Raw genomic sequence first — 25,917 nt, forward strand, 5'->3', positions numbered from 1 at the left:
GGAAAAGGAACCAATGAATATTCATGATTTTAAACTGCCAGCACAACAAAGGACATGACTAGGATGTGTCTATTTATATTTCTGTAACATGTGCACATGTGATGCTTTAAGGAAGAATAAAATTACTTTTATGCAGTCTTGTGATTCAAAAGAAAAACAAGTTTAATCATATTATTGATGCCTAATTGACACTCATAGCACACACTGAAGGCACACCAAATGCATCATACAGACAGAAGAAGGTACAGTAGCAGGGATTGCTGACTCAAGATGAATGTGACCAGATTGCCTCTTTACTGGGGAGTTTGATTGGACGTTTGAAGTCAACACTGGAAAATAAGACAGTGGCGTATCCATGTGAGATGTCTTAGCTTTACTGCCACACAGTCCCTGATCATGGTCTGAATCAGTGGATAAGTCAGTACATTTATTGCATTTTCCACTTGGTTTGGTTTCTTTTCACATAGAAAAAAATTCAGGCAAAAACAAAATGCAACACTGAAAGCCAGGTGAGAATGTTCCCTCCAAGGCAACATACTTCATTATTCAGGTTGGGCCTTGATTCGTCTCCAGCTAGCTGCTAGCAACTGTTAGTTTTGTTCATCCTCACCCCAGCATGCAAACCGCACCTGGCTAGGAGAGCTTATTAGCTCAACCGTGCACAATATATCTTGCAGTAGGGTCAGACTGAGGTCAGATCACGTTCCCACCACAAACAAACCGCTACAGAATTCATTTGTGACGATTGCTGATTTTAGATCTGCCCACACAAATTGCACCAAGGAAAACTAACCAAAGTCCCGGTCAATCAGACAAAACAACACAGGTTTGAAAACACTTTATACATATCCACTCTGAGACTGTCTTGGACAAGCTGTGTTTTAGAGAGAGAGAAAACCCTGGCTTAGTGATAAGAGGAACAAAACATTTTCAAATGTATCTGTCTTGTTGTGGACAGTGGTGGAACTGTTCTTGTGTATTTAGCATTTTAATAGAGTATTTTACATTGTAACATTGGTACTTTTACTTAAGTTAGGGATTTGAATGCTTCTTCCACCTTGTAACAAGTCACAAGACCTTGCAAGTCTCTGAATGCTGAATCCTCATTTTTGTGACTTACTGTCCAAATTGTAAGCGTATTCTTTTGCAGAAATCCAACAGCCCCGTGTTACACTTCACTCCGTGATTGTGTAAAAATGTTGGGGGGCGGACAAGCTAGCTGATGCTGACTTGGTGAATCTAAACAGGTCTTTCCCATGATCAAACGACATGCTGATGTGACTTCACCCCACGTCCTTTGAGTCATGGACCATTTTTGGATTGAATCAAAACCAGGGGAACACATTGTCTCAGAGCTTCCTTTGTTATTCAAAATGTCCCGGCAGCCGTGAGTCCACAGCTCTGGGATTGGACTGTACTGGGTCTGCCCCTGCTTTCTCAGGATAAGGGAGGCAGGGACAGTGCAGGGGGAATGGGCAGTGCTCCTGGTCTGCTGCAACTGGCTGCTAACAGATGAACACTTTGCTGGAGAGTGAGGACTGACTGAGCACAATACCAGCACCCAGACACTGTGGGAGAGAGAGAGAGAGATAGAGAGAGAGAGGGGTAGAGAGACACTGAGCAACAACGGTGCAGCCAAGGAGACCACAGAAAAACTCTTCCCCCAAATCCCCAACTCTGCAGAGAAAGGAGAGAAAGAAGCAGCAGGGACAAACAAAAGCATTCTTGGCTTTCAGTTTAAAGGAAGAAGAAAAAAAATTGAACAATACCTTGGGCGAGATCATTTACTTGAAATACAAATTCAAGGAGAAAAGCGTGACAGGACGGCGTCAGTCAGCAGTCAGTCTCGGGTTTATCATCTGTGAAACATCTCCACATACATACTAACGGATGATAAATACATCTGGGAGAAGAAACTAGCAGAAACAGGATGAGAGCAACAATGAGGATCACATGGCTGCTGTTTTCACTCAGTGAGTAAACTTTCATTTCACTAATAAGAGGATATACGTACCTGGGATGTTTCTCATGTGCTCTCAGCGTCAGTGCTTGGGGTTATGATGGATGCTTTGTCTGCTATGGTCTGGAAAGTTTTCTCTGTGATATTGTGTAGTATTCATCCAGAATATATTATAGGAAGTCGATGTCTATGATTCTTTTTCAGAGTGAGAGCAGAAATGTTTCTCTGTGCAGCAGCATGATTTTAGAGCTTCAGGGCATTACAGATGGTTTAAAGACAGAAATCAGCCGTAAAGAGACAATGAGAGCGTCAGCAGTGTGATGCAGCAACAGGTGCACTCAGCAGACTGTTAGAATAATCTGACTTTTTCTTTTTATCACACATGGACTCAGTGGTGGGAGAAGTTTTAAGATCTTTCACTGAAGTAGAAGTAGCAAACTCATAAAAATTCTCTATTATGAGTAAAAGTTCTGCTTTTTAAATGCTACTTAAGCAAAAGTACTGCTAAGAAGTGTTATAGCAGTAAAATGTAGCGACTTAAACTATCAAATGTAAAAGTACTCATTATGCAATGGTGGAAGAAGTATTAAAATCCTTTAGTTAAAGCACTGTACCAATACAACAATGTAAAAATATTCCTTTACAAGTAAAAGTCCTTCATTAAAAGTCCTGCTTAAGTTAAAGTACAGAAGTATTATAGACATACTTAAAGTGTGTCAGTGTTAAAGTAGTACTAGTGTTGCAGCTGGTGGAGGTGGAACTGATTTTAGATCTGAAAAATAACTACAGTGGTAACTTTACCTGTGAGATGAATTTATTACCAAAGTAAAGATACCTAAGAACTTATTATGTTGATATTGTGGTTTCATACCCTCTATGTTCCTGATTTGAAAGATAAAGTGGATTTATGAAAATCAGTAAAAATCTACAATGAGATTCATGTAATATACAGTACCAGTCAAAAGTTTGGACACTTCTTCCCATTCACTTGAATGAGAAAGTGTGTCCAAACATTTGACTAGTACTGTAGTCCAACAGTATATGATAGTTCAATAAACCAAATATGTTTTTTACATTACATGTAGGTCTACATCATATAGATACAAATCTTTTGTTATGGCAGTTCAGTACTGCATATGCTGTATGTTGTGTATATGACATGATTTAAAAGACGTCGTGTAGTACTAAAATGACATACACAACACTTAATCAAAGTATAAAAAAGTGTATGATGGAGAAAAAGGTCATTCAAGGCAGAAAAGTGAGTACTTTAATCTGCTCAATTTGTACACAAATGCAGATCCTAAGAAGCAGAAAGTGCTGATGGATGCTGCCTGAGGAGGAGCGCCAAGCTTGAAACACGTTGTAACTGAAGTAGCTGCCAGTTCAAGGGTTTTTGTGTTCATTTAACTTCCAAATGTCTGATTAAAATCCTCACTTTTCTGCACTGAACTGCTTGTTTTTCTCTGTGTTTGTACTGACTTGTTTGGGGAAGTGTACAGTTCCACTGTTTCTGTGTGGATTGTATAAAATCCGTACTAAATTGGCCATAATCATGCTTAATGGCACAGTAGAACTCAGAGTTTAAACATCTGCCCCTTCAACCCCCCCAACATCCCACAGTTAAGGACTCCACCCCCCCTCTAAATACACACACACACACACACACACATACAGGCCTCCGAGCACTGTGTCCAAAGACAGAAGGAGCCTGAATAATGAAGTGCACCCATGACCTCCCTCCCTGGCTGAGAGGCAAGGAAAGTGTTTTTCTTTAATTATGCACCTGCTGCTCTCTCACCACTACAGTAGGTGGATTCAGATGGGAGGCTTTTATTTTTCAACCGTGTGAAAGAAAAGTGTGACACAGCCCCAAAACTCAATCTGAAGGCTGTCAGCACATTTTTTCTAAAGATAAGACTGACACGTTTTTTTTTTTTGTGTGTGTGTGTGTGTGAACGTGCATCTGTGTCTGTATGTTTAACGCCCCGTTATCACAAGTTGGATGGAACTTGTAGTTGTGAAGCATACTGTCTATTGCATTTTTATGTGCAGACAGGCCTTTTTTGTGTTTTCTAAAATTAGTGATTCTGATTTCACTTAACGAATTTGAATATATTGTATTTGATTACTTTTGAAAAGGCAGAACTCCAGAGTGTCTGCAGTTTCACAGACACTCACCCTGAGAAAGGGTATTGTATTTGATTATGTTCAAACCTAAACCTCTTCACTCCATCATAGGTGTGTGGAAAAAGATAAAAACATAGTCAGATGTTAGGATGCAACGGCAGTTCTTTCACGTTAGCTGTATGGAACTAAGACATTGTTGCTCCTATAGTCTCCAAAAAGAGCTACTTTGTACTTATACATGAGTATTTTCAACATAAGTATGTCTCCTTGAATAAGCTAAGGTTTGTTTGTTCACGTTTTTACAGTATTTGAGGCTGTATTTCGGTACATCAATGCTAAATACGAACGTTAGCATGCTAATGTGGTCACAATGACAATGCTAACAGGTTTGACGTTTACCTTGTTAACTATCTTGGTTTAGTGTGTTAGCATGCTACCTTTTGCAAATTGGTATTTGACACAAAGTATAGCTGAGCCTGAGGGGAATGTCATTAGTTTTGCAGGTATTTGGTCATAAACAAGTAATAATATTGGACAGATTTGGAATGGAAATTGGAAATGGAAATTTTTACATCAGGGTGGCACTAGAGGAAAAGTCAGGCGTACTTAAATACAAGTCTTAGAGGTCCACTTGTCCTTGGTGTCACAAGTCCAGGATATTTAGGTTTTGAAAATGATCTACCCAAAATACATTTCTGTATTAATGGATGACTAACCAGGCCATTAAACCTGGGCACAAAAGGTATGATTGCCAGGAGGACACACTGATCTAAGGGACCATTAGTGAGATTGCTGTTGCTGTTTTGCTTCAAATTAAGCACATTGCTTTCATGCTTCCCCCCAAGGAGAAGGAACTCAATGTGTCTACTCATACTAAAAGACACAGTTTTCACAGTCACATTTTTGAGGTGATGTGTCATGTGTGGTGCAACTGATGGGCATCATTGAGTTTAGGAAAGTCTACTGTTGTAAAAAATATAGTCAAGATGCTTAAAGACTAAATGTGCACCTGAACTGATTAATCAAATGCTTGATGGTGATGTCAGTGCTGAAATCAAACATTTGGAGCTTGGACTTTAGGAAGAAGCAACATCATAAGTTATCAGTCCCCACCAGGACTTCCTAACCCCTATGCGGATTGTCTTTCTTCTGAATTTGTGGGTTCACGACTTGTCCGTTTCCTACAAGATAACAGGCAGTCAGTGTTCCTGGCCTGTCCGAACACCAGCGGCCGGGGGGGACGCTGCCTGTTTGGCATACTCGTCTGGTGTCTGCGTTGGCCGGCGCACATGGGAGAGAACTGAGAACAATAGATGGGAAAAAAAAACTTTATCAACATCCCGGTTCCCAAGGAGGGCGTGGTGGCAGGAGACGGCCTTGAGCCACCATCTCCCACTCGGCCGCACGGAGCCTTTTGACGCAGCTCGATGGTGGAGAAACAGGCAGAAAAGATGTGAGGAAATGTGTTTTTTCCAGAACAAAATTGAAAAAAGGGGCTCGGAAATAACAAAAATAGCAGTGGTGGAAAAAGCATGTGGATGTTTTACTGAGTAAAAACAGCAATACCAAAGTGTAGCAATACTCCATCATAAGTAAAAGTGTTCCATGATATATGTAAGTAGTCATGTTCAATGTGTAATATTAGCTGGCTGAGACGGAGCTCCTTTTAACTTATACGTTATACTGTTAACCTTAACCGATCCTGGTGCATCATAATTTATAAGCTTATCATATGTAACATCTCGATCTGCAAAGTAACTAAAGCTGTCAAATAACTGGAGTGGAGCTGGAAGCACAATATTTGCCTCTGAAATGTAGCGATACAGAAGTATAAAGGAAAATAACATGGACATTTTACTTGAAAGCTCAAGTAAAATACAAGTGTCTCAACTTTGTACTTAGAGCAAGTACAGTATCTGAGTAAGTGTATTTAGTTACTTTGCACCACTGGATTAAAGGACAAGCCATTTACCAAAGTCTACCATCAGGTTTTAGTTTGATTTCAATGCAGCCCATTATTTGAATTTGTTTCACTACATGAATAAAAATGTACTTTCAGAAATGAAAGTTGCTTAAGATGCATCAGATAATCCATCAAGGTGAACATTTAGTCATAGTCATTTAGTCAAATATAGTGTGGTTAAGGTTAGGGAGAGAGTATGGTTAGGTGACTATAACAATTATTATATTATATGGGCTGGATTATCCATGTTTCCTTGAATCCACCTCCATGTAGAGATTTTATAAAAGTCCCTGCTCCAAAACACAACTTTGACATTAACTATGATGGATAAGTCTATGCAGAACTGACTTAAACCAATCAAACATTAGTCTAAAGCCTGTGACTTCCTAAGTTCCCAGGAACCCTTTTTAGGAACTGTTCGCTCAGTCCAGATGCAGTGGATCCTGTTTTGAAAGGCCAGGCATGGCTGGCATGTGGACGTAGGTTTCCTTCAGGGAGGAACCAGCTTGCTGTAAATCCCAGCGTTTCATCACTGTCCGATGCTGCAGATAAAGAGCCGCTCGCCTTCACCTCTACCCTAACCCCGCACTCCCTCCCTCTACCCAGCATGCCACGTTCCACACCCAGGTGTCCATTAATCAGGCCTGCGGCTGGTACCGTCATGGACCTTCACTCGCCTCCTCCTCTCCCCTGTCCACTGCCTCCCCATTCCTTGCCTCCCTTCATCTTCTCCTCGCGTACACGGGCTTGCGTCCTCCTTACTTTCTCAGCACTCTTTTCATCTGCCTCATCAATTTGTTTTGAACTCCCCTCGCTTCACGTGTTTTTTAGGAAAATAGAAAGTGGCTGTTGCTGCATTAGCTGTGTGTGAGATGAAGCATGCCTACACGCAGAGCCACTCCAGATTCTCTTAAAGTTTCGGTTCACACAAATGACAAAAGATACATTCTCTAATCCCTTTAGTGGTTTCTATCCATGCAGATAGTTTTGTTTGCCACTACATTTTTAATTTTTATTTGGTCGAACTGAGCCTTTTATTGATGTTGATAATATCCTAAATCTGACTACAGATAGATGGCATCTTGAATACCTGCTACCCTGTTGCTCAGTTTATCTCTATGCATGTGTGTGTGTGTGTGTGTGTGTGTGTGTGTGTGTGTGTTTGGGGTGTGATGGGGCTCTAACATTGAACTTTTGCCATTAGCACACCCTACAACTTGTATAAACACACATACCAGTCTGGTTTCTAGGGACAGGGAGTGTGTTTTTTGTGGATAATGTGTGCAAGGGTGTGAGTGTTTCTGTGTGTGTGTGTGTGTGTGGTCAGTCATTTCCATGTGGCCGTTAGATTAACAGCGTCTCAAACCCCTCTTCACTTTCTTTCCTCTCACACCCCCCCCCCTTCTTTCTCTCCTCCCTTTCACTTGTCTCTCCTTTATTCCCGCCGAGTGTTTTTACATTCACATCTCCTCACCTCCCTTCACTGCAGCACACATTGTAAAGCAAAGACCCCTCACTTACTCTGCTCCTCACACCCCCTGCCCCCATCAACCAACCCCCCACAGTCTCTCAGAGAGCTGAATTACCTCTCTCAGTATAACGAGGACGGGGCTGCTGAGCCTCTGAAAGGCCCCGGCTGCAGCAGGGGTCTGCAGTGAGGGAGTAGCCCATCCTTGCATGGCCGCACGTGGGACCAGAGAGGCCTTTGTGTGGGCTGTCACCAAGCTAACGGGACAGCTTTTGTCCCACCGGTGCTTTGGAGCGACAGCTACATTTATTTATTTACTCTCCTCTGTTTGGCGTGCACAGTGCATGTTCACGCTTCACGCTCAGACGCACATCAATCTGGGGTTACAGTCAGAGTGCCTGGAAAGCTGGACTGATAACTGGCTGGATAGCTGGCACACACGCACACACACACACACACACAGTATCCAGCCCACTGATGGTATGCTCTGTGTCTCTAAATTCATTATGTAGTTTGATGATATCCTTCTTTTTTCTGTAGATAAATACAAACTTAAATAACTAACAGGAACACCTGACAACATAATGCAATCCAGTACTGTAGCCCAATAGATATTAGCATATTCTCTGTTTTCATCATTTTTTCTTTGCTAATAGAATTTAATAACGAAAATGTTAAATGTTTGTACATAAAAACCTGATTTATAGGTATTCAGTATAGACTACTTTTGGTTTGGGTCTGTTTTTCATGGTATGGGTTCCACTCCCTAGTTCCAGTTAAGGGAAATCTGTCCCTGAAAACATTGTTTAAATTATAACATTAAGTATTCTTTACTAAATGTGCAACAATCAGAGTAAAAGTTTGGAAAAAACACAGCATTATATTATCTATTGTGAGTTTAACGCTCAAAAACTCAGTTAATCTGCTTAATTAGTACTGTGTGGGTTTGTTTTGATGACATTTGATAGGCTACTAAGTAATGATGTTGGCAACAAACGCTTGGTATTTTGTGGTCACTCTATGCTATGTAAGTCAAGTCATCCTGATGACTAGTACTTTTCCTATATGATATGCTGTTGTCAAATTGTCATATTGTTTGGCTACCATAACATTATAAGGACGCTTTTAAGACCCCATACTTCCCTTTTTTGCTGACATACAGTATGTATCAACAATTTAATCTAATATTTTTAATCATGTGTTTTTTTATTAAGGGATAGCGTGAGTTGTTTGGGTATGGCAGTATTTCCTATTATTTGACTGAAATGTTAAATCTTGATTGGTGCACAGAAATGTGTGACATCACTTTTTCCAACTAAAACTCGCCCACGCCAAATCAGTGTGAGAGGAGCACAAACTTGCCATGTAAAATAAACAAAACTGTTTTAACTTTGGCAGAAAACTGTGTTCATGTAGGACGTCATCTCTAAGTAAGAAGCTAGTTGAGGAAATAGGTGTTAAGGCCTTTAATACTACAGTATATAATGATATGTTAGACAAATGTGTACTCCTACAACTTTGTAGTGACAGTTTGGGTTTTGCCCTTTCCAACACGTTTGGGTTGAACTGGAACACCAACTGTGAGCCAGTCTCAAGCAGAAGATGGGTTGTGAAAAAGTAGACTCAAAAGAGTACAATTACCAAATATTAACACAAAGTTAGTCCACAAATGAAGCAAACATCACAGATTGATGATATTACTAGAAGAGTGCATGGTTTGGTTTTTTGGTGACTTTTCCACTAATATCAACAGTATTTGCTCAGGCAAGGACCAATAAAACTGTCCCTTCAGTCTTTGTTATCCTCTTCATGTCTGTGTGGGGTCTTGTTCCTCCAGGCATTTTTTAACAACATGGCGGTCAGGAAAAGAGGACAATTCAACCAGTCTCCACCCTCTGTCCAGACTGTCATTCCCCTTTAATGTTTACGGATGGTGGTTCTCACACTGAGCAGGATTGGGTTGACGCCTGCTGGAACTGAACAGTTGGACCTCCTGTAGGGAGGGCCGAGAGAGAGAGAGAGAGAGCACCCCCTGACCTCCTCTGGCCCTCCACTTAGTCTCAATGAATACAGGCCAAACACTGTCACACTTCACAGTTTTACTATGAGACCAGCTTCAAAGGTAGTTGAGGTCACTGAGGACAGAAATGTTATACTTTTGGCGCAAATGGTCATTTCCTCACGAAGCCTTTAGACTCTCTCCAGTCGCTTTGGGGGACAAATTGTGCCAAAGCATAATCAGTTCAATTGATAAATCAGCTGACAATCAAAAATCAGCTACTTCATCAAAACTGTATGTATTAAGACTTAATAATATTATAACTGGAAATGTTTTATTAATAATTTCATCAGTCTAGTATTTATCAACTTATTTTTTCAATTAATTTTATGTATTCACCCAAAATCATTTAAAAATCAAGCAATATGTAAAATATGAAAACAATGATTTTACTCATGTTTAAAAATCATTTTTTTTAAAATTAATTAAATGTCTATTGATTTATCAGTAGATGATAGTCATCTGACCCATTGTTAGCATAAAAGCACTGATTAGCATAGCTTTAAGTGGCACAAATTGCCTTCAAAGTTAGAGTTAGCTTTGGGGCAAAGAGAAGAAGCTAAGGCCATGCATGTTTCCTCAGCTTGAATGACATGTTCCTTGATGAACTATGTAAGTTCTGCATCTGTCAATCTCTAATGTGTTAACAACATGGGTTCAAGCTAAAGGCAGCTAATGAAAAAATTTGCATTTGTTGTTGTCTGGTTCATTAGCTACTAGCTAGTTCTCATGCAAATCCTCTCTTGCACAAAGTGTTTTAGGTTTTGGATTATTGTAGGATAAACATAGGAAGAAGTGATGAGTTCATGTCAGGTGGAGGTTTTCACCTGTATAGTAGTTACTACCAGTTTCTGACTTTTAAATACTGCTCATGTCAACATCAAAGTACAACTTTGATTTTTCTGACCTGGCACCAAATAGTACAGAAGTGTCTGAAAAGCAAAAAGTATTGTTCAGGTTCAGCTTAAGTCCATCATTCAGGTAACTAAATCCTCATTTACAAGTAATTTGATAAACACTCACTATTTTTAGTGTGGGTTCTGTTGCACTGATTTCAAAGATATGTATGTTAGCATTGATGTTAATCCCCTGGGCGTAGTTAGGACAGGTCAAATGCATAACCTGTGGCATTAATAATAACCATACAGTCAATGATAAGAACGCATACCTAAATCCTAGTGAGAACAATAGAAACAATTGGCAGTATACTGATAGAAGTCCATTTAGGTGAGACACATTACAAAATAAGAAGAGACACACAGACCCAAAGGCCCAAGTAAACATAGCTGTTTCCTGCCCCCGAAGTGAGCCAAGAGGTAGAAAGAAGAGCCAGGGAAAGAACTGCAGGTCAGTTCTCACACCCTCTGCTGTCTGACCCTCACTGAGTCCACAGGAGCAGGTCACACCGAGGGACAAACTGCATGCCAAGAGGACAATGCTACTGTATCTGGACTCTGGTGTAAAGTATGTAAAGCTAATAGTACTGAGCTCCACACGCAGACAGTGACCAGACTGAGGTCAGAGGGTTATAAAGTTATATTATATATTATTGGTACTGTATGAAGGAACATTTGCCTTGTTTTTCCTCTCAGCTGAACTGCTCACTGAAGCAGCCAGAAGTGGGAAGTAACTAAGTACTTTAACTCAAGGGCTTATATATCATTTATATAATTTTAAGGTAATTTTACTTTACTAGAATAGTTCAATTTTATGCTACTTGTACTGTACTACAATTTCAATTTACTTCACTATATTTATTTGACACTTGTAGTCACTAGTTTCTTTACAGATTTTATTTTTTTAAGATTTTACATTTAAAATATGCATATGATTGACATAAAATAGGCAAAATACATTGCATTACAGATTAAGCTAAATTAGAGAGTAACATGTTTAAAACCAGCTGCAACATTAAAATGCTCCTTACACACTGAGACATCATCAGCTACTTCTGCTTTCTACTTTTGATACTTTAAAGTACATTTTGTTGCTAGCACAATCTTTGAATGTAGGATGTTTATTTGTAATTGAGTATTTTTATATTGTAAAGCCTATTTTATGTAAAAAAAAAAAAAAAAAAAAAAAAAAAAATACATCATCATCTTCCAGCATGTTGAATACAGTTTACTTGTCATGTATTATCGTCGTTATCTTTGTTACTGTTTTCATGATTTTTTTTTTAAAAGCGTTATTAATTCAGGGAAGTTTCACCGAGAGGCAGCCTCTCTTTTGCAGGAACGCCCTGATCACATTCACACAGTTAGGAAGCTGCCCAGTACAACCACAGTCTGACCTGCTAAACAGCACCACTAACACTGAAACACTCCGTTTCAGTGTTATATCACTGTATAGAGATAGTATGTTAGCTCAGTTTGAACACTGGGTAATAATAATAATAAAGAATTGTAATAAATGACATTTCAGAAGATATTTTATAGGATTGAGAAATTATGTGGCAAACTTGCTAATCCTGCTTTGTGAAACACCACACAGGAAAGGCACTACTATAGACACATCACTGTAGATGTTACAGTACATCAGAAGAATGAATAATGACTTAATCAAATTACCAATAATCAATACTAGTTACCTGATAAAATTCCAGTGATGTAACTTTTTGTTGATATTATATTTTTAATTAGCAAAAATTGAAACAACTTGAACTGTTTCTGACACATCAGTAGGAGTCATGGAATTTTTGACGTTTAATTACTGAAGAAAGCCTCTTTAGAAGTAAACAGAAGAGGAAAAGAGGGTGTGATGAGGTGAATTAGGACTGAGTGGATTTGACAGACTACAAGTGGTTCAGTGTGTGTGTGTGTGTGTGTGTGAGAGAGAGAGAGAGAGTGTGTTTGTGTGTTTTCCTGGAGGCTGTGTGGCGAGGAATGTGTGGGTGAGGTAAAAACAGCCTTGGTACTGATAGCAGCTAGGATCAGCGGGTGCTGTTGCCCGCTAAGAAACAGATGCGTCAGTGACAGCTGGGGTCAGCGGGGGTCACGCCAAACAAGACGCCACACCTGGGGGAGGGCAGGAAAGCACAGAGGACAGACCGATTTAGCCAAAAATATTTTGGAAGAAATCACACGGTATTGGACAGTTAGTAAGTAAGGTTAGTAAAGAAGATCTGATTACTGTAACAACTTACTCTGTGAATCAGCAGCCATGTGTCAACTTTGGAAAAATTCCTCTATGATGTAATGTTGAAAATCTTTCCATTTCCATAGTTGAGGGGAAAATACACCCATATCAACATAGTTTAAAATAAACAGGTTTGCTGATATGTTGCATTTGTGGGTGAATTACTAAACTGATAGTAGCAGAAATCACCCCAGAATGCAATGCAGCCATGATACAGCTTTCATTTTGGCAAGATCCCCAACTTCTATTTGTTTTCCTTGACTGAAAATAAAACACAGGTGAAAACTACAGGTCATTCTAGTATACTCACTGAAGTAGCAGTGGATGAAGATTTTCATGAAATCAAACCTTGTTTCAGCAATAGCCATTCAATGTGTTTACCATCAGTGATTACCTCTCTAAATACTGTATATTAGTTGTCATTGTTAGTGGCCAAGTCCACCATTCCCGTGCTGGATTCAAATGCCTTCCAATGCTCGAGGGATTTACAGGAAACACTGCATGTAATCCAGCGTTTCTGTATTTTACCTCATTGATATCAGCCTCTCTGTTTACTGTTCACTCTCTTACAGCTGTATCAGAGCTGCACATCTCCAGCTCCTCAGTAATGGAACCACCTCTTTTTACTGTGCCCTGAGTTTGTTTGTGCTATAAACAGATACATCAGCTCCACTTGCTGTTACCACCAGTAAACATGTGTGTCTGACTGACAATCCTCAGGATTGCAACTTCAAGTGTATGATCTGCTGTCTCCTTCAGACTCAAAAGGCAAAGCCCTCACAGAGCAGATCTTACATGCTGTCAAAAAGCCAGAGAGCAGCAGCACCACATGTACACTCAGCTGAATCAAAGTGCAGTAGAGAACTCAGTGTTTAGGGCGGCAGGCTGAAGGCTGATAAGTGATGTGTTTGTGCTATTACAGAGACAGGACAGGCTTGGCTCTACCAGCCTCCACTTGACCAGAACGCACTCTTATCTGCAAACTCCTGACACCAATCTAATGCTGCATTCACAGGCTGTCGGAATTACAGCTTCAAGAGCTTGTGACAGTAGGACAGCTGGAAGGGGAAACTGATAACAGCTTGATGGAAACGTTTGTCTATTATTCAACATGTGAGCAACAAAGAATAATGTACAACATAATGAGAATGTAATTTCTTAAATTCATACGCAGATAGCCAATGGATCTCTGGTGTCTCACGCTTTTCGGGAAATATAAAAATCAAATTCTTCCTTCAGATGTAGTTGAGTGGGAGAATCAAGAGTACAGCAAAACTTTTACTTTATTTTAAAGTGGTATTAAAAACGTCACAGCTGAAATGTTAAAAGCTAACTAACATTAACGCCACACTTGATTAGTTTATCTCATGTGAGTTACAGTATAACCTTTTACAAGTCGATTATCATTGGCATTGACAGCCTAGTTGGGAAAAAAAACATTCAAGTATTCACATTTGCTTTGGAAAATGGCTGGCAATAAGGTAAAGTATATGTGAGTTGCAATGAATAAGCAGCTCCAACTTCCTCTGAGGAAACGTTACATAATGAACATGTCATTTAGAATCACTACGTGTGAGTCGTTCGTCACCAAACATGTATGTTGAAAATCCAGCGGCTGTGTGTGGATGTATTGTGCTGTAGGTGGGTGGAGGTCAGTATGCACTGAGGGGGCTGCGTGGGTGAGGTGGACGCCATTGTCTTATGGCTGTGGAGTCAGATGAGGATTGTTCACAGGGCACTCGATAAAGGCCGTGGTTGTGGGTGTGGTGCTTCCAGGTTTATTGTGTGCAGCATCCTGTGCTGGTCACTATAAATAGAGAAACAGAAGAAGATGGAGGGCTGTGACTGAAGCTTAAAACTGTCCAAACAGCAGGAAATCTAGAAGCAGACACAGCTCTGACTCCAGACTGCTCTGCCACCCAAGACATTGACTGTAAAGAAAGGGGGATTCATATTTTATATTAACAAGAGATCAAATTACTATGTGTAATGTGAAAGGAGTTCACTGGTGGTGACAAACCCACAGAAAATTATCACCCAACCCTGCTGCTTCCTCAGGTCTACAGAGTGATTTTACATCTTTAGGCTCCTTGCTTTGGTTTTATGATGCACAACTTCAGTGTTTTGGTTCAGTCTGCTCACATCAGCCTCATTCCCAGCAGCAGGCAGCTGTTTTCCACCAAAAATCTCCAATGAACCCAATGTTCACTACATCTCCAGCTCCAAACAGCAGACACGCAAAGTTAGAGACTAGCTGGTGAACATAGTGGAGCATTTAGCAGCTCAAGAGACAGATATTTTTCTCAGGAGTTGTTGCAGACCAAAGAAAGACCTGGAAAAAAAAGAGTGAATATTGGACTTAGATTTGCAAGGTGGCCAGAAACATGACTCTAAATCATGCTAATGTTGCTGTGTCTGCTGGGTGTGTAAATAGCAATCTAGTTTTTATGAACATGTTAGCAAACATAGGTGATTTAGATGTTTTCAGGTGGTTCCAAGTGGCCAAGAAATCAATGAATGCGTGTTTAATTAAATAAGATGTTGCCACTGATTGGTTTTCATACTATCCATTTAGCAGCATGCTGTAGGTAATAATGTTGTGTTTTCTTCCTCCTTAGGCTTCCTATTTTGCAGCATCTGTTCAGGGGTTACAGCTACTCCTGATGATAAGTCAACTACTCCTACTGCAGTAGCTACTTCATCCAGCAATCCGCCAACTACTGCCAATCAAAAAGAAAACAATACTGTAATAGCTGACAACGGCGATCAGAAAAGCACAACCATGACGACGTCTGCACAGACAACTACTGTGGTCACCACTCGAAGTCCCACTGCCACGCCTGCAGTCACCACCCAATCACCGACAACCACCGTCACAAGCAACACGCCACAGACGACTCACACCACTGGTGCCTCCTCCACTGTGACGGTTACTACTCCTACTACTACTATCACTACCCAAGCTGCAACAACTGACAAAAGCAGCTCTACCACTGCTGCCACAACACAGACGACTGAAATCTCTTCAACCATTAAAACCTCCGTGATTCCATCATCTCTCACGACAACAACGCCAGCCACCGTCGCAGCGAATGACGCTAAATCAGATCAACTGTCCACGCTGTCCACCACCTTTACAACAAGTAAGGACTGCCATAACTCTCCTAAAACAGCTGACTAGAATGTTGGCAATATGGCAATGACAATGAATGTGATTTCAGCACAGTGTGATGGCTTTTAATGTGATGTTTCAATGTGATGGCACTGACTGCAAGGCTAGATTACCAAACAGGCAAAGAGGGCAACTGAATGACTGCCAGCTGGTATTATTCCAGCATAGTTCTAGTTAGTTTTTGGGTCTCTGGGCAAATGATTATGTTGCCATGATAGTTTGCTGTGTGCACCATACTTAATGGGAACTCGGGGGTACAGGACACATGCACAATATACAAAGGGTGGGACTAGGGGGGTCTATAGGGGCCCAACAGCAGTTCCCTAACTGCTTAATCCGGCCCTGACTGACCAACCTGACAGGAAGCTAAAATTAAAATCTAAATTTAAAACATACATAGGCCATAACCCACACATTCCCATACGTGACTTGTTACCTACAGGTAAAATTGTGCCGCAAAATGCTCTTACAGGATGAGTGACAGAACAGCCCACCGACATTTTTATTTCATTTGTTTGGTTTTGAAAGCGACCATGTGCAATATTAAACATTCATGTTAGCATTTAATTTGATATTTTAACACTGTTAGCATAGCTAAACTCAGTGGGAAAAAAACAGGGTTGGACACATAATGCAGAATTATATCTAACAGTCCATCACACACACTATGCCATCTAGAAGTGTATGTTAGAGAAATTCAAATCAAGGATATATATGTAAAAAAAAAAAGTGTTGTTCCATCACAAACCCACAGAACAGCTTCAGTGTGACAGATTATCCAAATGTGTTGAATTCTAGTGGAGTGATGAACAACATTCTGTATGTTCAGTATGTGCCAAATACTAATACTTCTGTGCTGTGCTGTCACATTGTCATCCACCCAAAAGCAGCACTTTCAGCAATTTATTGGCAAAACAACGATTACATGGAACATACTGATCAGAAACAGATTTTCAGTGAAGTACAGCTTAACTTAACTTTAATCATGCAGTCTCATCAAGTTCAAAATAATTTGAGATAATAATTTTATCTTATTATTATCTTATGATTTTGCATTCTGGTGTTTTCATAATTACACTTAACTGACATAAGTGTGCTAGACAGCTTAGAAAGTTGTCACTGATTGGCTCAGAGACGTCTGCATCATTAACCTGAGACGATATGTTTACTGTTGCCGTGTTAGAGCTGATTGAAAATCCAGTGACAACTTCTGGGATATCTCCAAGTGACAAGCAGACAGCAACAAGCACCCCAGAGCCAACTGGGAGCACAGAGGCCACCAGCACCCTCTCCACTCTGACCAGTACATCATATCCTGCAGCATCAAACACAGCTGGAACCACACCCTCACAAACCACCACCACCGCCACCCCCACCACCACCACCACCACCACCACCACCAGAACCACAACCACCATAGCGCCTCACCCAAAAACATTTTTGGTAAGACCTAATAAAGGCTAGCAGACACAGCTAGTGCGTTTTCTTGCCTTTACATAAACTTTTGAGAAAAAAGATGCTTAAAGAGGCTTAAAATTCACTGACGCTTGTGACTAATTCTTACTTTTTTTGTTCTTGCAGTACACTCTAAACAATGGACAGGAGGTAAGACTGCTTTATTTTGAGTTGTGTATCTTTAAATCTGTTTCAGGCATCAGATTTTATATTCACATAAACAGCACATGTGATAATAAACAGTTCCTGCTCTGACTCTCATCAAGCCTCTGCTATTGTCCTGTTCATGGAAGGTGGGCCCCCACCCTGTTCACTCCTTTCCTCACTAACATTTACTCCCAAACACTTAAGTTCCCCTCAGGATGAACTACTTGGTTTATGACCAAATGCCTATGAAACTAATTACATTTCCATCAACCTCAGCTGCACTTTGTGCTAATCAGCACATTATAGCATGTTAGCATGCTGTCAACTCTTTGATAGAACGCTCTTTTAAAGACAAATAATAGCCCTAGCATGTCTCTGAACTTTGTAATGAAGTCACTTTATGAGGAGTGAAGTAATTTAATTAGAAGTAACTTTTACTAATTCAGATTAGCAATATCAAAAGCATAAATAATATTCACTGTCTTTTTAGCTCTGGTTTAGTCTCCACCAACTTGTGAGGGAAACATCTGGCTCTTTAGCGGCTAACTTAGCTGCTCCACTATGTTCACCAGCTGGTCACTAACTTTGTTTGTCTGCTGTTTGGCATTGGGCAGGTAGTGAAAAGTGGGTTTATCAGAGCTTTCTTGCTGATAACAAGTTAATTGAAGATTTTTGGGATGCAGCAGCTCAGCTAGCTACAACAGAGTCCAGAGGGCGGCAACACTACCCGCCATGTTTTAAACAAATCTCTAGTTTATCTGAACCACTTATTTAGACATGAAAACAGTTATTAATAAAACTATTCTTGCAAACATCCTTTACAGAGCTAATTTCTGGTTCAGTTTTGACCTACTGTACTTACAGCCTTTTTGTGCATGCAGCTTGACAATACAGTTGATGATTTTAATCATGGGTTCTTTTGAGTAGAAGTGATGATACGATCTAAGGACGGGTTTTTCAAGTGTGTCTTAAAACGACAGTCAAGTGTCCATATGAACATTAAAAGAGGTTTTCCTTGCTGTAATCATTCCTCCTGTTCATACTGGCTATTAAAAGATCCCTTTCAAATGTGCTTTCAATGTAAGTGATGGAGGCCAAAATCCACAGTGTGTCCACACATTTTGTCATCACACAGAAGGAGGACTGTGGATTTTGTCTCACTTACATTCTAATGGTCAGTATGAAGAGAAGGAATGATTATAATGAGAAAAACATGTTTCCCTGATCATATAGGCTCCTGACTGTTGTTTTAAGACAGACTTGAGAAATTGTGACTTTAAAGTGACTTGTTGAAAACTTGTCTGGCTGTCTGAACACTGCTGTTGCTTGGCCTAATACACCTGTTTTATCACAACTTATAGAAATGATGGACAAAACCTACAGAAGTAAAAAAAAAAAAAAAAAAAAAAAAAAAAAATAGTTGATGTTTATATTTGCAAAATCTAATTCTTTAAACTAATCAGTGATTTTAAAAAGTATTTCTTTCAACAGTGTAATGGAATAGAAGTGCAATGTTTTCAAAAATGACAATAATATGATGTGCTCCTACTAATGGATGAGGCTCTGGGTGGATCTCTGGGCCATCCAGACTCTTGTGTTTCCAGCAACAGGACAGGAAGCAGAGAAGCACGCTATTAAAAAAAAAAAAAAAAGGATTCCAGTCACTGGATGGAAAAAGTGTCTTAGTGGGAACCCTTCCTGCCTTTCACTAGTTTCCTTCGTTCCCACACCTCTTCATATACTCACCCTCTCTCTGGCTGTCTATGCAGCTGTGTAGTTCCATAATACACCAGAAATAATCCACACATCCCAGTGCAGGAAGATGACTTCAACTGTCATCTGTGACCTTCCCGTCCACCCTCTGGCAGCATAGGGGAGACCTGGCGACATCTTATCAGCTCATGAATAATATCTGGAAAAAGTTTTTTACAAAAGATGTTTAAAAATGTGTCGTTTTCACCTTTAGAAAGGGGACGAGAAAAATCTGGTAGAGGTGTGCAAGCGGCTGATGGTGAACTTTGAAGAGGGAAACTGCACTCTGACGTGGCGGGAGCACAACGACAAAGTAGAAATTTACAGTGCGGAGATACATGGCAAAGGTAACACATCTTCCTCCAACTGGACACTTGTTTGGTTAAATTTAAGTTAAACTGAATATTTCATAATCTAACTAAAAAACAAATTGTATCTTACAGTGAAGCTCACCATTGTAACCCAGTATTACGGAGAAATCACCAAGGTAAGAATTCACATATGGATGCTTTGTTCAGGATATGTAAACACTTTCAGGGTTAACACCTACCTACTGTGACTGGAAGTAATTATCTTTCTTTCCGCTTGAAGACGCCAACAGATAACAAAACCCTGATTGCTATCCTGGCCTCCTGTGGAGCTCTGCTGATCATGATCGTCATCCTCGCCGTGTGCGCTTCCCACCACCGCAAGCCATACAACGAGAACCAGGTAGGTGGAAACTCTCCAGCTCAGAAGCAAATGTCTGCTGTTGTTGTGGCGGTCCATGTGATGCCACAGCGTTCTCAGATTATGTGCGGTTCCTTTTGTTTTTGGCTTGTAGGGAGGTGCAACACTGGTTCTGGCTAAGGTCATATTTTGATTCATATTGTTTGAGATAAGTTTTCAAATCAATGCCAGACTTCTTATTGGAGTCATTTTCTTTTAGGGACATGTATTCTTTAAGTATAAATTAGTAAAGTTTCTCTTTGTTTTAACAAAAACATTATTTGTGAAGTTGAGTATTAGTGGTTTTTGCTGTCTTAATATTTCAACATAGCCAGAATTATTCCATTCAAAAATCAATATACAGAATCTACAGTATGAGGTAAAGTCATCATCACAGCTCATAAAATTCAAACTAAAAGGCTGGAAGTAAAACTAAGATTTGAATGTCTGTAAGAACTGCTTTGTTTTCATAAAACTTCAAATAAAAGAAGTCAAAGTTTCTGGTCATACTTCATGGAAATTAAACAGGAACTTTCACTTATTTTACACATCAGTGTGTGTTTGGGGAATATTGCTGCATATATGAAAACAGCTGTATGAAGCCTTTTGTGTCTCCGGAAGAAGCTGTGTGAAATCTATCTAGTTGCATTGTGGGTAATGTAGTTGCAAGGTTTTGACAAGGAAGTCCAACAATGTTAAATTGGTTCAGAAATGAATGGAAAACAAGGAATCTTTGATGTTGACCTGACTTAGGCCCCCAACACCCTGTTTCAATGAAAAAGACATTTCAGAAGTAGAGATAACATTTTATGGGGTATTTAATCTTTAAAAATTCATATTTTAAACTTTCTTTAAACCATAGTGGAAAAAACAACTTTGTTTAAATTTTATCAATTGTAAAAATGATTTTACCCCTTAAAATTGAAGCCATTTCTCTAAAAAGGAAATGCAACCGCTAAAGGGCAACAATGTCCTTAACTTTCCATCCAAATAGGCCACTGAAGGTTATTTATAATTTGTGGATCATACATTTTTAATATCTGGCTCATTCATTTCATCTTCTTTAATCTCCACAGCAACACCTGACGGAGGAGCTGCACACGGTGGAGAACGGTTACCATGACAACCCCACGCTGGAGGTGATGGAGGTGCAGCCAGAGATGCAGGAGAAGAAGGTGGCGCTGAACGGCGAGTTCAACGACAGCTGGATCGTCCCCATCGACAACCTCCTGAAGGAGGACATACCCGACGAGGAGGACACCCACCTGTAGGGAGGAGCAGGGGCAGAGGAGAACCAAACCAAACACACCCTCCCATCTTACACTCCTGACCCTGGGACCCTCGTCTCCGCGGCCAGAGAATTTCTCAGATAGAAACACATCCTACTGAACAACCAAGCCACTATATTCACCTTCATTATCTGCTCTGTTTGATGTATTTCTGCTGTATTTAGTTATCAAAAAGAAATGAGGATCAAAAATCAAACACCCGGAGGATGAAGAAGCAATGAAATCATAGAAAATGGCCTTGGAAAATGGACATTGAAGAACCAACTAAATCCATCTATTGTGCCTTTAAAGTTGGCTTTATAGAAGTATTTGATATCACTGACTTCCTACAGAGCACAATTGAATCTTTTTCGTCATTACAAAAATGTCCCCAAAAAGAAAATTGCGCACGTAGGATTATATTTTGTCTTTTCTCTTGATGTACTCAACAAGAGAAAGTGGATTTGTACACGAGCACCTGTAAATAGAGTATTTTTATATATTATTTTCCTCCAAGAGCTTTATGATCTTGCAAACTTGTGGCTTTGCGTCATCATCTGGCTCCAGAAGCAAGAGGAAGCAGATCAGAGAGGTAACATCAACGTCAGCTGCCTTGGTGGCGGTAGAGTTACTAACATAGATAGATGACCTCAGGATACTTCAAAGCATCCTGGTGATTTTCCACGAGTACGTGTCAAATCTGAAAAACCTGCCAGTGGCTGTACAGGCTGTGCTGGTACAACTGAGCATTAACCTCTTTCAAAAAAGAGTGTTTCCACAGAGACACTGCTTAAGGCTGACAGTTTTAAAGAAATCAAGACAAATGAAGGGTTTTCATCCAAAATGCCACAACTCATGTTTGGGGAAAACCATGAGAAACGGACAGAAGTCATTATCTCTGTCCTCTCCGGCCTCCGGAAATCCTTCAGTGTTCTTAAAGAGAAACAACTGATCACATATTTTTAGTGAGCTTTGTAAAAAAAAAAAAAATAATAATGCCACATTATTTAAATGCCTTACTTTGAAACTCAAAGGATAATTCCACTTTATTACATCTTGGGTCTTATTTTTGTAGTTTTGTCCACCATTTGTACTGATTAAAATAACACTGTATTGACCAAAGCAGTGCTGAGATGTGAGAAGACGGTGACATCGCTACAACAAAGTCTAACAGGGTAAAAAAAAAAAACACGAGCAGTCAGACTATTCAACTGAAATTATGGTTGCCGCGTCCGCGAGTCCGCGTGACGTAAATGTCGTCATCAGAAGGTGTGCACGTGGGCTCTGTGCGGACCCTACTCTCGAGCGGACGCGTTCACGTACAGCTGCGGACACCACGGACAGGTAGTTGATGTATTTATACTACCTTCTGGGGTCCGCTCGGAGAACGCGCTCCACACGTGCGCAGTAGATCGCCGTCTACAGGAACACAACGTTGTGACCGCGCGGACTGGTGCGGACAGGTCCGCCCGGACACAACAAATTGCAGGTACACGGATGTCCGCACAGAGCCCACGCTCACACCCTATAATGACGAGATTTACGTGACGCGGACCCTCGCGGATCCGGCAACTATTATTTGAGTTTAAGACAACAGTTCAACCAGATTATCTAAACCATTTTGTTTGGAGATGAAATAAACATGTGAAAAATTGATAATATTCCATCATTGAACATGAAAACTGCACAGCTACGGTTAGTGCAGCAGGTCAAAGTTGAACCAGGACCGATTTCACAAAAATAAAGATTGGAAATTGTGGCATGGACTCATGCATGGGTTGCAAATATGCTGTTGGATTTGATGAGTGAAACGTGCCAAAATTAAAGGTGAAGTGTGTAAGATTTAGTGGCATCTAGTGGAACAGACTTGGCAGAAATGGAATATAATATTCGTAAGTATGTTTTAATTAATGTGTAATCACCTTAAAATAAGAATCGGTTTTGTTACCTTACAATGAACCCTTTATATCTACATTTTCTCTTCTAAATATGGCTGCATTCAAACTGAAACAGCCTTGTGTTAAAACAGTGCAAGAGGAAATACAATCCAGGAAGTCCAGTTGGCGCTACAAGTTGATGATGGTTAAATAATGGCTTTGAGTTGAACCAGGTTTAACCTTTTTGTTGGACGACCCTGCTTTGTTTTGCTGGAGCTCTCTGCGTTTGCACCACTGTGTCAAGGCTCTGCTCCCATTGAAATGAATGAGTGGGGTGTGTTTTTTTCCATGCAGAGTTCAGCTAACTGGAGGGTTTGTTTACAACCCGACTGACTGTCTGACTGCTTGTGTTTCTGTACAATGTCATTTTTACTGATAGGAATGATGGTAAAACTGCTAAGACAACACAAGCTGTACTTAAGTGGAATTATCCTTTACAGTAATTACTCAAAAATTATTTATTGAAGCCAAAACCAACAAACGTTTCTCACTCTTATAGCTGATGTTGCATTTTTGTGAGGGTGCAAAACGCAACGTATACTTTGCTGTTTAGACGGCAGAAATATCACAAAAATTCAGCCTCCACAACCAGCCAAATATCAGTGATGAGAAGAATATTTGATGCTGACTCTGCTCATTCTGATATTCAATACAGACACTGTGCCAATAACTTGGTGCATCTCTGAAACAAACACTGTAAATAGTTTGATGCTGTAGTTTTTTCACTGTTGCTGTTGTGCTGGAGGGCTTGAGTCATTTGACATTTGCAGATGCCTGACTTCACCCTTGTAGCGGAAAGTGAGCACACTTTTGTTTAAACTTCTATTTTTGGATTCTGTTCAGTGTAGTAATTTACTTCCCTTTAAACCAGTTAATATATATTTACTTTCACTTCAAACTATATACATGTGAATCCATCACCTTGGGCACCCCAGTCCAACCTTTGTTTTTTTTTTTTCCCAATTGTGTGTGTGTATGTGTGTACAGTTTCACTTTTATTATAGCTGTGCCATTTTCACCAAAGTGCGTTACCAGTATTATTTGTATTTATGGTTTGTTTGCTGATGAAAGCATACAACAGGGGTCTGACACACTGGAAGTTGTATATTGTCGATTGCCTCGGCAGTCATGTTGTTTTACCTGTTCAGATTTGCAAATAAAGGATGTTTTTTTTTTTTCCACTTTGGTTCTGCAGTTTTCATCTTCCGTACAGCTTTCATATATATCTCTCAGTAATGTTCGAGCTCAGCCACGAGGAGGCAGAAACACCACAGAGGCAACAATTAAGAAAACCTGAACAAAATACAATCTTTATTCATTATGTACATTACATACAATGCAATACTACAAGGCTTTCTACACATTCACTGTATTCACAGAGTAGTGCTCACTGATCTGAGAGTACCAGCCTTACAACTCCTGAGTCCCACCCAGGGGTCGAGAGAAGGGCAAGATGGAAAAGTGAAAAAAAAAAAAAGAGAGAGAAAATTAGAAAATATTATTCCATCCAGCAAACATTGTGTGGATATTTACCCTAAAATAGCAAAAAGAAAAGTAGTATTTGGCATTGTGGGCTTTTTTTTTGTTGCTTTTTTTTGTTTTTTTTTTTACAAAGGTGCTTTCAATTATTCTTTTTTTTTTTTTTTTTTTTTTTTTTTTTAAACACAGTTGTCTTCTGGCACAAAACAAAATAAACCCTACAGCAACCTTGATGAGCCCTAAAGGTTGTCAAAATATTATAAATAATCCCTCGCATAGCAGTTTCATTTTCGAAGCTATGAGCAGTGTCTTTTCTTATAAAGAATTACAGATCTGTGTCATCTTTAGTTGGTATCAGGGCAGCAAAAGCATTGGCAAACATGTACAGACACATAACGCACATGCCATCCTTTTCCAACGGAACATACTTTAACTCCCAAAAACGACCTAATAATCATAATACTATCAAGCAACAGTGTTCCTCTGCTGTCTGAGCTGTCAGAGTAGCTTCTGCCAGTCCCTGCTGGTGCTAAACTGCGCCAAACAACTAGAATGTGATTGTGGAGTGACAGAAAAGCGACTCATCTCCAGTGTCAGCGAAACAAAAACCAGCAGGATTAATACTTGCAGTGATGATGGGTACAGCAGCACAGCACCCACAATCACAGCAAACAACATCCTGAGGGGATTCTACATTTTTTTTTTTACAATAGTGCATTTGATGAAAAGTTCTTCATGTTGTGGAATAAATATGCACATTGTGAATTTCAAAACAAGAGCAAAGCTATGATCAAGTACAATCAATGTAAAGCATCAAACAATTCCATACAAGCAGGGTTTGTGGGAAATAAGGAGCTCATGTGTGACACTTAAAGGACCATAACTCTGTTTTTGTTCAGCCCATTTGCTACATGTCATGTATACTTACAGGAATAATTCAACATTTTGGCAGATGTGTTTAGTTGCTTTCTTGCAGTGTGTTAGATAAGAAGACTGAAACCACTCATATGTCTGTATGGTAAAAATGAAGCTAGCACCAGCAGGCAGTTAGCTTAGCTTAGCATAAAAAAAGGGGAATAGCTAGCCTGGCTCTATCTGAAGGTAACAAATCCAGCTACCAGCAGCTCTAAAGCTCACTTATTAACACTTCTTGTGTGTTTAATATATACAAAAACTGAAGTGTAAAAGCAACATGTTGTAGTTTAACAGGATTATGTGCCAAACTATTTGCTGGCCAGGTGCAGTAACTTCCTAAAGTCTTATTGTCATTATAAGGTTGCC

General features: G+C 39.9%; 1 protein-coding gene and 1 long non-coding RNA gene across 3 annotated transcripts; one reads left to right on the plus strand and one right to left on the minus strand.

Moving 5' to 3' along the window:
• The first annotated feature begins 188 nt into the window (after positions 1 to 188).
• On the plus strand, positions 189 to 24,338 carry podxl (podocalyxin-like). 2 transcript variants are annotated; one of them, XM_042403926.1, is made up of 8 exons: positions 189 to 1,973; positions 15,337 to 15,861; positions 17,074 to 17,333; positions 17,472 to 17,495; positions 19,459 to 19,591; positions 19,688 to 19,731; positions 19,836 to 19,955; positions 21,029 to 24,338. In XM_042403926.1, exons 1-8 carry the CDS (start codon positions 1,931 to 1,933, stop codon positions 21,221 to 21,223), a joined length of 1,344 nt encoding a protein of 447 aa, XP_042259860.1. In that variant the 5' UTR covers positions 189 to 1,930; the 3' UTR covers positions 21,224 to 24,338. The 2 variants fall into 2 exon arrangements, with proteins under 2 accessions (XP_042259860.1, XP_042259861.1); XM_042403927.1 differs by lacking the exon at positions 189 to 1,973 and adding an exon at positions 10,078 to 10,192.
• On the minus strand, positions 10,208 to 19,451 carry LOC121891154. Its single transcript, XR_006094044.1, has 3 exons — positions 19,042 to 19,451; positions 12,726 to 14,525; positions 10,208 to 12,597 (listed from the first exon to the last, which is right to left on the minus strand). It is a non-coding gene; the product is annotated as an uncharacterized LOC121891154 (long non-coding RNA).
• Positions 24,339 to 25,917: the final 1,579 nt, after the last annotated feature.

This window comes from Thunnus maccoyii, chromosome 23, assembly GCF_910596095.1.
Source record: "Thunnus maccoyii chromosome 23, fThuMac1.1, whole genome shotgun sequence".
NCBI classification, from domain to species: Eukaryota; Metazoa; Chordata; class Actinopteri; order Scombriformes; family Scombridae; genus Thunnus; species Thunnus maccoyii.